This window comes from Salvelinus namaycush, chromosome 14 (assembly GCF_016432855.1).
Source record: "Salvelinus namaycush isolate Seneca chromosome 14, SaNama_1.0, whole genome shotgun sequence".
In the NCBI taxonomy this organism is placed as follows: Eukaryota; Metazoa; Chordata; class Actinopteri; order Salmoniformes; family Salmonidae; genus Salvelinus; species Salvelinus namaycush.
Genome location: NC_052320.1, coordinates 6392076 through 6404184, shown reverse-complemented (window position 1 = coordinate 6404184; position 12109 = coordinate 6392076). Strand labels below are relative to the sequence as shown.

Genomic DNA, 12109 nt, shown 5'->3' with positions numbered 1-12109 from the left:
ACTTTGATTGTTGTGGGTGGTTGTTTCCTGTGTCAGTGTTTGTTGCACCATACGGGACTGTATCGTGAGTTCGTTTTGTTTGTAGTCAGTACTTGTTCGTTCGTTCTTCGTTACGTGTAAGTTCGTAGTCCAGGTCTGTCTACTTCGTTTGTTGTTTTGTAATTTGTTCAAGAGTTTTCCGTCTTCGTCTGGTTCTTGTAAATAAATATTATGTCTAACTCCAACGCTGCATTTTGGTCCTCAAATCCCTACTCCTCCTCTTCGGATGAGGAGAAGGAGGAAGCCCGTTACAGGTAACAGTCAATAATCGAATGTAATGTAATAAAAAAATGAAACTATAACTAACTTATAACTAAATAACGGTCATCTTCACCATTACATCGGTACTACAACTACTATCATCATTACCACTACTACCACCACCACCATCATTAAACTATTATTAATAGCTGAAATACAATCAAGGTCACTAAAATAAAGATAATGTAAAAAAAAAAAGCCTGTTCACTGAAGTTTTTAAAGTTCCTCTTTGTGATGTCACAAGGCTTTGATTTGGGTATTCTAACATCTCTAACTGTCACGCCCTGACCTTAGAGATCCTTTTTATGTCTCTATTTTGGTTGGTCAGGGCGTGAGTTGGGGTGGGCATTCTATATTTTGTTCTGTGTGTTGTATTTCTATGTGTTTGGCCTGGTATGGTTCCCAATCAGAGGCAGCTGTCAATCGTTGTCTCTGATTGAGAACCATACTTAGGTAGCCTGTTCCCACCTGTGTTTGTGGGTAGTTGTTTTCTGTTTTGTGTATTGCACCTTGCAGAACTGTTCGTTTGTCGTTTTGTTGTTTTTTGTTCAAGTATTCGTATTTATTAAAAGTATTATGAATAATTACCACGCTGCACCTTGGTCTTCTCCTTCTCCCGACGACGTTCGTTACACAAACAACGTCTTGGGTGGGGACACCAGTAGAAACATATTTCTCTGGTGTATTCGTTAAAATAAGATCAATCACAGTTTTTTTGCGGGATCTCTAGGGTTGGGCCGTATAGTTACCAGCTGGGCTAGGTTTAGATCATTACACATGTTTATTAGATTGTCTGAACCCTGCATTTCCCAATCATAATTTAGGTCACCCAGGATAATAACTTTTTATTTTGTAAAAGAAGACAACAAACTTGTTAACTCCTTGAGTGCATAAAGGTTAGCCGAGGGAAGATGGTAGACCCCTATAACAGTTATGGATACATTTCCCCCAGACAAACGATTAAAGATAGCAGGAAGAAAAAAAAAATTGGCAAGGGATATGGATTTCAGTAAATATATATATATTTTAAATAAAAATGGCCACTCTACCACCCTGTCTGTCAGCTCTGAACACATGATAACCTCAATATTAATATCAGAGTACAGAATGTCCCCAGAGATCCTAGTTTCAGTCAATACTATAATGTCCAGATTCGTCTGAATAGCCCAGATCTTAATGTAATCCAGTTCAGGAACTACACTCCTAATGTTCAGATGTATCAACACAAGTCCTTTACCATTTTTAAAGGCACATGGAAACTCCAACTCAAACAAGCTACGTTCAACAGGCAGTTGCAGGCCCTGTCTGATGATTGATAATGGTGTAGTTGATATGACTGTAAGATTGGTAGCTATCGTGCGACAGCCCAAACTCTCTACGTTATTTGAAAACCGAGGGGGTATTCAAGTTTATGGAATTGACATGTGAACTAAAAGCACTGAGTGAGCAGACCATAGTTGGCTTCTCTTTTGAGCAGATCTAAGAGTGGAGTTCAAACTAATGGGTAGAAGATTACAACAGGCAACACCCCTGGCAGTATAGACAACAGTAGGAAGATAATGCATAGAGGATGGGAGGTATGACCTGAGCTGGGCTTGCTCTGGAGAGGAGGAAAGAAAAGAGAGGAGGGAAGAACATATAGACTAGCGTTTCTAGTGAAACTGCTCCAACAACTTAAACTTGGATGTTTCAAATCAACATCCATATCTTGGTTTTCCCTCTGTCGTTACAATGTTTGTCTAACTCTCTGGGATTTTTATGATTGTTTAATTTACATATTTGTTGAAAAACATGCTTACATTCCTGCAATGCTCCTCGTACATTACTTCCTCTATACTAACTATTTGTTTTACAAGTTTGCGATTTTCACCAGCAGGCTATATCCCATTAACCTTCATGGTAAAGGAAGCCTAAAATGGGAAAATGGGTCTTACCTCGTCAGCCGCACAAATAGAACTTTAAACTGGGTTTTAAAAAATGCAGTCACCTGTGACAACCCCTCCTCTCTTAAAAATACCTTACAAGTACACGCCAATGAGTTTCTACCTAAAAAACAGACTATGTGTATTCAGTCAGTGTAATGGGACAAACCTTATCGTCAACTCCCTGAGTATCCCGTCTGCTCTGGAACAGCCCCCTATCCCCTCACCCCTCAGGCATCAACAGCAGTACAGCACACAAGAGGGTCCTGTTCTCTTATTTTTTGTCCTCCGGCTCAGAGAACCAGAAGTTCTTCAGTCAAAGAACCACTTTTTGAAAAGAAAGCCCTCCCCTTCCTTCTCCCTGTTTCCCAGAAGCCCCCATAACAGAAGCTGGATTGAAGGGAGGAGCTGACATACACACTGATGCTACACAAATCTATCCCTACATGCTTTTCTGCTCTCTTCCCCTCCAAAAATAGCTTGATATTTAGTTAACACGATGTGTATTTTGTGGCAAACTCAACCAGACTGAACACACTGACCCCAGGGCCCAGGCTAAGGCCAGACCAGGGGCCCAGGGCCCAGGCTAAGGTCAGACCAGGGGCCCAGGGCCCAGGCTAAAGCCAGACCAGGGGCACAGGGCCCAGGCTAAGGCCAGACCAGGGGCACATGGCCCAGGCTAAAGCCAGACCAGGGGCCCAGGGCCCAGGCTAAGGCCAGACCAGGGGCACAGGGCCCAGGCTAAAGCCAGACCAGGGGCCCAGGGCCCAGGCTAAGGCCAGACCAGGGGCCCAGGGCCCAGGCTAAGGCCAGACCAGGGGCCCAGGGCCCAGGCTAAGGCCAGACCAGGGGCACAGGGCCCAGGCTAAGGCCAGACCAGGGGCCCAGGGCCCAGGCTAAGGCCAGACCAAGGGCCCAGGCTAAGGCCAGACCAGGGGCCCAGGGCCCAGGCTAAGGCCAGACCAGGGGCCCAGGGCCCAGGCTAAAGCCAGACCAGGGGCACAGGGCCCAGGGCCCAGGCTAAGGCCAGACCAGGGGCACAGGGCCCAGGCTAAAGCCAGACTAGGGGCACAGGGCCAGGCTAAAGCCAGACCAGGGGCACAGGGCCCAGGCTAAGGCCAGACCAGGGGCCCATGGCCCAGGCTAAGGCCAGACCAGGGGCCCATGCTAAGGTCAGACCAGGGGCACAGGGCCCAGGCTAAGGCCAGACCAGGGGCACAGGGCCCAGGCTAAAGCCAGACCAGGGGCCCAGGGCCCAGGCTAAAGCCAGACCAGGGGCCCAGGCTAAGGCCAGACCAGGGGCCTATGTAAGAATGCTGTTCATCGACTACAGCTCAACATTTAACACCATAATTCCCTCCAAACTCGTCATTAAGCTCGAGACCCTGGGTCTCGACACCGCCCTGTGCAACTGGATCCTGGACTTCCTGATGGGCCGCCTCCAGTTGGTGAGGGTAGGTAACAACATCTCCACCCCGCAGATCCTCAACACTGGGGCCCCACAAGGGTGCGTTCTCAGCCCTCTTCTGTACTCCCTGTTCACCCATGACTGCGTGCCCATGCACACCTCCAACTCAATCATCAAGTTTACAGACGACACTACAGTGGTAGGCTTGATTACCAACAACGACGAGACGGCCTACAGGGAGTAGGTGAGGGCCCTCGGAGTGTGGTGTCAGAAAAATAACCTCAATGTCAACAAAACAAAGGAGATGATCGTGGATTTCAGGAAACAGCAGAGGGAGCAGCCCCCTATCCACATCGACAGGACATCGACAGGACAGTAGTGGAGAGGGTGGAACGTTTTAAGTTCCTCGGCGTACACATCACGGACAAACTGAATTGGTCCACCCACACAGACAGCGTGGTGAAGAAGGCGCAGCAGCGCCTCTTCAACCTCAGGAGGCTGAAGCTATTCAGCTTGTCACCAAAAACACTCACAAACTTTTACAGATGCACAATCGAGAGCATCCTGTCGGGCTGTATCACCGCCTGGTACGGCAACTGCTCCGCCCACACCCGTAAGGCTCTCCAGAGGATAGTGAGGTCTGCACAATGCGTCACCGGGGGCAAGCTACCTGCCCTCCAGGACACCTACACCACCCGATGTCACAGGAAGGCCAAAAAGATCATCAAGGACAACAACCACCCGAGACACTGCCTGTTCACCCCGCTATCATCCAGAAGGCGAGGTCAGTACAGGTGCATCAAAGCGGGGACCGAGAGACTGAAAAACCGCTTCTATCTCAAGGCCATCGGACTGTTAAACAGCCACCACTAACATTGAGTGGCTGCTGCCAACATACTGACTCATCTCTAGCCACTTTAATAATGGAATTGATGTAATAAATGTATCACTAGCCACTTTAAACAATGCCACTTTATATAATGTTTACCACGAAAATTGGGGAGAAAAGGGGGTAAAATTAAAGAAAAAAAAAAAGAATATGTACATAAAAATATATGAATGAGTGATGGCCGAACGGCATAGGCAAGATGCAGTAGATGGTATAGCGTACAGTATATACGTATGAGATGAGTAATATATAAAGTGGCATTGTACAGTACATTACCCTACATTACTCATCTCATACGTATATACTGTACGCTATACCATCTACTGCATCTTGCCTATGCCGTTCGGCCATCACTCATTCATATATTTTTATGTACATATTCTTTATTTTTTTCTTTAATTTTACCCCCTTTTCTCCCCAATTTTCGTGGTATCCAATCGCTAGTAATTACTATCTTGTCTCATCGCTACAACTCCCGTACGGGCTCGGTTAGTGCGCACTGCGTCCAGCCCGCCACAGGAGTCGCTGGAGCGCGATGAGACAAGGATATCCCTACCGGCCAAACCCTCCCTAACCCGGACGACGCTAGGCCAATTGTGCGTCGCCCCACGGACCTCCCGGTCGCGGCCGGCTGCGACAGAGCCTGGGCGCGAACCCAGAGACTCTGGTGGCGCAGCTAGCGCTGCGATGCAGTGCCATAGACCACTGCGCCACCCGGGAGGCCCTATACTGTGACCAGGCATCATACTGTGCGTACATATTCTTATTCATTCCTTTACACTTGTGTATATAAGGTAGTTGTTGTGAAATTGTTAGGTTAGATTACTTGTTAGATATTACTGCATGGTCGGAACTAGAAGCACAAGCATTTCACTACACTCGCATTAACATCTGCTAACCATGTGTATGTGACAAATAAAATTTGATTTGATTGGATTTGATTTAATAATGAATGTATGCATTGTCTGGATGTGGGGCCTAAACAGCAGTGTTGACTGGTCACTGTAGGTCCAGAGAGAGTGCATCATACTGTGCGTGACATCTGGGCCAGGCATCCACAAAGTGTCTCAGAGTAGGAGTGCAGATCTAGGGTCTGCCCATACAATCTTATTAAGTATGACCTAAAAGTCTAAACTGATGCTAGATCAGCACTTCTAGGCTGAGACGCTTCGTGGATACAGGCCTGGTCTCTGACTCTGAACATTACAACTGACTGTTGTCTTCATGGATACAGGCTCTGGTCTCTGACTCTGAACATTAAAACTGACTGTTGTCTTTGTGGATACAGGCCTGGTCTCTGACTCTGAACATTACAACTGACTGTTGTCTTCATGGATACAGGCTCTGGTCTCTGACTCTGAACATTACAACTGACTGTTGTCTTTGTGGATACAGGCTCTGGTCTCTGACTCTGAACATTACAACTGACTGTTGTCTTTGTGGATACAGGCTCTGGTCTCTGACTCTGAACATTACAACTGACCGTTGTCTTCGTGGATACAGGCTCTGGTCTCTGACTCTGAACATTAAAACTGATTGTTGTCTTTGTGGATACAGGCCTGGTCTCTGACTCTGAACATTACAACTGACTGTTGTCTTTGTGGATACAGGCTCTGGTCTCTGACTCTGAACATTACAACTGACTGTTGTCTTTGTGGATACAGGCTCTGGTCTCTGACTCTGAACATTACAACTGACTGTTGTCTTTGTGGATACAGGCTCTGGTCTCTGACTCTGAACATTACAACTGACTGTTGTCTTCGTGGATACAGGCTCTGGTCTCTGACTCTGAACATTACAACTGATTGTTGTCTTTGTGGATACAGGCCTGGTCTCTGACTCTGAATATTACAACTGACTGTTGTATTCGTGGATACAGGCTCTGGTCTCCGACTCTGAACATTACAACTGACTGTTGTCTTCGTGGATACAGGCTCTGGTCTCTGACTCTGAACATTACAACTGACTGTTGTCTTTGTGGATACAGGCTCTGGTCTCTGACTCTGAATATTACAACTGACTGTTGTATTCGTGGATACATGCTTTGGTCTCTGACTCTGAACATTACAACTGACTGTTGTCTTTGTGGATACAGGCTCTGGTCTCTGGCTCTGAACATTACAACTGACTGTTGTCTTTGTGGATACAGGCTCTGGTCTCTGACTCTGAACATTAAAACTGACTGTTGTCTTTGTGGACACAGGCTCTGGTCTCTGACTCTGACATCATGTAGTAAAATGATTCCAGTAGCATAATACCATTTGTAATACGCCATCCCCCATCCACTATGCATCTGTGTGACACATATTGTTAGTGTGTGTGTGTGTGTGTGTGTGTGTGTGTGTGTGTGTGTGTGTGTGTGTGTGTGTGTGTCTGTGTGTCTGAAATACAGTCCTTCTCCCTCAATTGAAAGCCAGTGTGTCACAGATGGAGATCAAGTGTGTGTGTATGCATGCGTATTTGTGTGTGTGTTCTCTCCGAAGTCCCTTTCCCTATCAGTAATAGAAAGTCTACAGATGTGTGTGTGTGTGTGTGTGTGTGTGGGTGTGGGTGTGGTGTGGTGTGTGTCCTCTGTCTGTGCATCCACCCTCCACAGAAGGACAGTGAGTCTCAGAAGGACAGTGAGTCTCAGAAGAACAGTGAGTCTCAGAAAGAAGGAGAGTGAGTCTCAGAAGGACAGTGTGTCTCAGAAGGACAGTGTGTCTCAGAAGGACAGTGAGTCTCAGAAGGACAGTGAGTCTCAGAAGGACAGTGAGTCTCAGAAGGACAGTGAGTCTCAGAAGGACAATGAGTCTCAGAAGGACAGTGAGTCTCAGAAGAACAGTGAGTCTCAGAAAGAAGGACAGTGAGTCTCGGAAGGACAGTGTGTCTCAGAAGGACAGTGATTCTCAGAAGGACAGTGAGTCTCAGAATGACAGTGAGTCTCAGAATGACAGTGAGTCTCGGAAGGACAGTGTGTCTCAGAAGGACAGTGATTCTCAGAAGGGTGGGACAGGCAGCAGAGGGAACGGAGAGCTTGTTCCTGTGGTGAGGTCAGTGTTGCGCCACAACACACTTCCTGTGTAGCTCTGCTCCCTGTTTTCACCATGTGATTTGTTGGGAGAGTTGTCCGTCTGAAGAGGACCCTCCTCCCCAGAAAAGGTTTTTCTCCACCTTTTGAAATGTCAGAGAGAAGACAACATCCTCCCCAGACCTAGCTTATAATGATCTGGGATATCCAAGACTACTTACCATCCCCATCCTGATCCTACTGCTCAGGGGCCATATCCATATATCTCAGGGTAGGAATGCTGATCTAGGATCAGCTCAACCCCGTCCACTGTAATCTTAATCATTATGATCTCAAAGGCAAAACTGATCCTAGACCTACACTGAGATGCTTTATAAATACGGGCCTTGGGATGGTCCTACTGTGTCTCTGCTCCTTTCTCCCTCTGAAAGTCTGAACCACAACACTGCTGCTGGAACTGGGCCCTACCAGCTACTGGTAAATGACGTGTGCAGGTCACTGCAGTAGACAGTCTTTTAGCAGTAGGCCTAACACTGTTATAACTGCCAAAGCAAAGATTGGACAATGTTATCGTGTTACTTTTCCACTGTGGTTTCCCTCATGTTAATAATACACATGTTGAGACCGCGAGGAAGGAACTTTTGACATGGGAACATGATATCGGAGGAGATTGATTGGATGATACGTAAAGCACACATCCACATCTCCCCTCGTCACACACACACACACACACACACACACACACACACACACACACACACACACACACACACACACACACACACACACACACACACACACACACACACACACACACACACACTATATTGGTCAAGCCATTGTTTGCAGCATCCTCTTACTCATCTGATAATCCCAATGCCCCCTCCACAACATAGGACAAACACACACTCACACAGAGCACGTGCACAAAAGCATGCACACACACTACCTGGCTTACCATCGCTGCCTGTTTATTTCAAATTGAATTTGTCTTTAAGTTAACACACATGCACACACACGTCTTTAAGGCGATCAGCATACACTTTCAGAAAATGTATGCTAATGGTAAAGGATGGGAAATTGTTATGACGCAGTAATAAACACAGAACACCTTGGAGTTGGAGAGACAGGGAGGGGAGGGGTGCGCGTGGAGCCATATGATCATTTTACCACTTAGTTGTAGTTGTATCTATCAGCTCTGCAAGAATACCGCGCAATTATATCGGAATATACGGTCATTGGGCAAATATACTAGACTACACTGAGACTATGACGAACTCAATCTCATAGCAAAACCACATTATTAGTCATTTGCTCTAGGAGGAATTTCACTTTAGTATAGTTTGCCAGATGATAATTATCCTGTGGAAGAGTCTCGAACATATCATTCTGTCGGACAAATGACCTTATGTCCGATGTGCTGGTGATACAATGTAACGTTCGCTTTCGACTAGTGGGATATTGTCAAATAACAAGCTAGAGCCGCGTAAAGAGTTTGAGTTTGGAAAGATGACAAATCGACTTATCTAACCGCGCAAAACATGTAAAGTGTATAAAAATCAAACAACACAAGAACATTAGACAAAAAACTATAAGCTATTTGTTATATCAGCATGATAACATTTTGACGGCGATGGGACGCGCAGAGTGCGCAACTGGATGGGGTGAATATACTGTCAAATACAGGATGCTTGCGCACTCCCCCCCACACACCCCAATGTAACGCTTTGATTCCATCACGAACCTATGCATAGTAGGCATACAACAAACAAGTACATTTCAATAATAATAATGACTTTCCAATTATTTTCTTACCTTGTTCATTTCTTTTTCTTTTAAGTCTTCGACTTTAGTTCAAAACTTCTTTTACATTCCCAAAAAGTCCTCAAAACATATTTTGTGACTGAAATTTATCTTCTTTCATTTGGTCTCGTTCTGCTCTGTGGTTATGGGTGGAGACATTAAAGGAAAGGCAATTGTGGAATTGTATTACCAGAATTCCACTCTGTGATTGGTCAGATCTGGGAGGGGAGAGTTAAAATATTTCCCCAGGATTGGCTAGGATTGGGAATTACATATGTAATTTCTGGGGGCAAGTCAAAATGTTCTGCAACATTACATATTAACCAGCATGAGTTTTCTGTTGCTGGTGGTGGTAGCTTTGGTAGAATAATTATAGATCCAAATGTGTAAATACTCTCCAGACACAATCTCCCCAAAAGGCCTCTCTCTCTCCTTCTCAGACACTGACAGACACAGACACGCATGAACACACACACACACAAACACACTCACACACAGTCTTGTACAGCTAACTTTGTGGGGACACACAATTCAATCCCATTCAAAATCCAATTTTCCCTAACCCCCTAACCCGTAGTCTTGCCCTAACCCTAACCTTAACCCCAAAACCTATCCTTAACCTTAACCCTAACCCTATCTCCTAACCCTAAACCTAATTCTAACCCTAACACCAATTCTAACCTTAACCTTAAACCCACTAGAAATAGCATTTGACCTTGTGGGGACTAACAAATTGTCCCCAGCTGGTCAAATTTTGTTTGTTTGTTTACTATTTACTATTAAACACTTCCACACACACATACACACACACACACACAGTCTTGTACAGCTAACCTTGTGGGGACATACAATTCAGTCCCATTCAAAATCCTATTTTCCCTAACCCTAAACCTAACCCTAATCCTAACCCGTACTCTTACCCTAACCCTAACCCTAACCTTAACCCTAACCCTAACCCTAACCCAAAAACCTAAACTTTATCCTAACCCTAAACCTAACCCTAGGTCCTAACCCTAACCCTACAAGTAACCCTAGCTCCTAATCTTAATATTTAACTTAATTCTAACCCTAACACTAATTCTAACCTTAACCCTAAACCCCCTAGAAATAGCATTTGACCTTGTGGGGACTAAAAAAATGTCCCCAGCTGGTCAATTTTTACTTTGTTTACTATTCTTGTAGGGACTTCTGGTACCCACAAGAATAGTTAAACACGTCCACACACACACACACACACACACACACACACACACACACACACACACACACACACACACACACACACACACACACACACACACACACACTTTAAATGTATTTACACAAGTTGTAAGATTAGACATGGGTGTAATGCCTAAAGACCCCCCCACCCCCCCCCCCCCCCCATTTTTTGTAATAAACTCACTTGGGTGGACAATTTACTTCAGGTGTCAAACTATTTCCATGTTACCATTAGCACAAGAGCTACACCATGTGGGGGAAACACAGAAGTGCAACAAGTTAGCAAGTGCGTCAGTGTTGTGGCGTAACACATTTTCACACAATCCAGAGGTGGTATCGTGAGTTCCAAAATGACTCCTAACCCCTATTCCCCAGCCATGTCTGTCGATCTGAGAGGATTGGGTAGGTGGAAGCAATATGTCAATATTTCTACCCAGCCAATCAGAAGCCAAGATTAAACTATTTATTGCCATAATGCTCAAGAGAATAGTGATAAATACCAATAATCTGTGCTACTTGCCAACCCATGTATCTGTACCATTTCCATAATCATGCCATACATGCAAAACTATTCCTAAGAACATTATTTCTGACTATGTGTCAATAGGAGAGTAAACACATTCTCACAGAAACATGACTCTAGTGACTGCATGCACAATTTAAGTGTAACTCGTAGGAATCCCAGAACAACACATCCAGTCCAGTCTTTAAAAAATGCCTAAGCGCCATGGAATTTCCTCTTGTATTAAAACGGAGGGACCGGGGACGTTTATTTGTCTGTAACTTTTTTTCTGTTGGACCGTGGAGGGGAGAGGGGGAGAAGGGAAGACAGGGTGAGAGAGTGGAGGAGCAGGCAGGCCACAAGAGATTTTAACAAAATATAGGGGTACCTCCTCCAGCTGACAGGATGCTGGGAATCTGGGACTTAAGCTTGAAGAGTGGGGGGTAGGGTTGGGGGGTTGTGGGATGGAGGAGGGAGGAGGGAGGAGGGATTTGATTACAGCTGTTGAATTGGCCGTAGCACACATATACTTGTCACATCCTCCAATACACATAGACATGAGGATGGACATGTATATTTATTTACAAAGAAAGATAGAAGGACAGAGGCAAATACGAGAGGGGGGGGCAACAGCTTTGAACCTCAAATAGGAGGTCAGCTAAGCCTGTATAATAGCAGATCAGGCAGTACTGCCTCCCACCATTACATCTTTAACTGTGCAGAGATACTGAGAAATGGAGTCCCAGTGAGCCAGACTGATCCTCACCAACATGGAACAGATAAAATGATACCTCTAAAATAAGATTAACATCAACTTTTTGTTGGCTTAAGTTCACAGAGCATAGCACTTGGGGGAACAGGGGAAAGGCATGGAGCAACATAGAGGTAAATGAGAAAGGTTTAGTGAGTGGGAACATTGGCAAAGAGGAAATGAGGTGGGGGAGAGGGGAGCTGTAATGCTTGAGGAATGATTGTGTTAGACAGCACTAAGCCAAAGGTTGATAAGTTACAGCTGTACAGACAGAGAGAGAGAGAGAGAGGCAGAGAAAGAGAG

The 12109-nt window shown here is 45.4% G+C and overlaps 1 protein-coding gene across 5 annotated transcripts in view; it reads right to left on the bottom strand.

Annotated features, from left to right (window-relative positions):
* Positions 1–12109, bottom strand: part of LOC120059061 (tensin-2-like) — a 70524-nt gene that overhangs the window by 55695 nt on the left and 2720 nt on the right. Inside the window, exon 1 of one of the 5 annotated variants that reach the window (XM_039007844.1) lies at positions 9345–9469. The exons of the other annotated variants lie outside the window; for them this stretch is intronic. Coding sequence (XP_038863772.1) covers positions 9345–9353 — 9 coding nt within the window. The 5' untranslated portion in view covers positions 9354–9469. Of the gene's footprint in view, positions 1–9344; positions 9470–12109 lie in introns of those variants that run through there. 5 annotated transcript variants of the gene reach the window in all.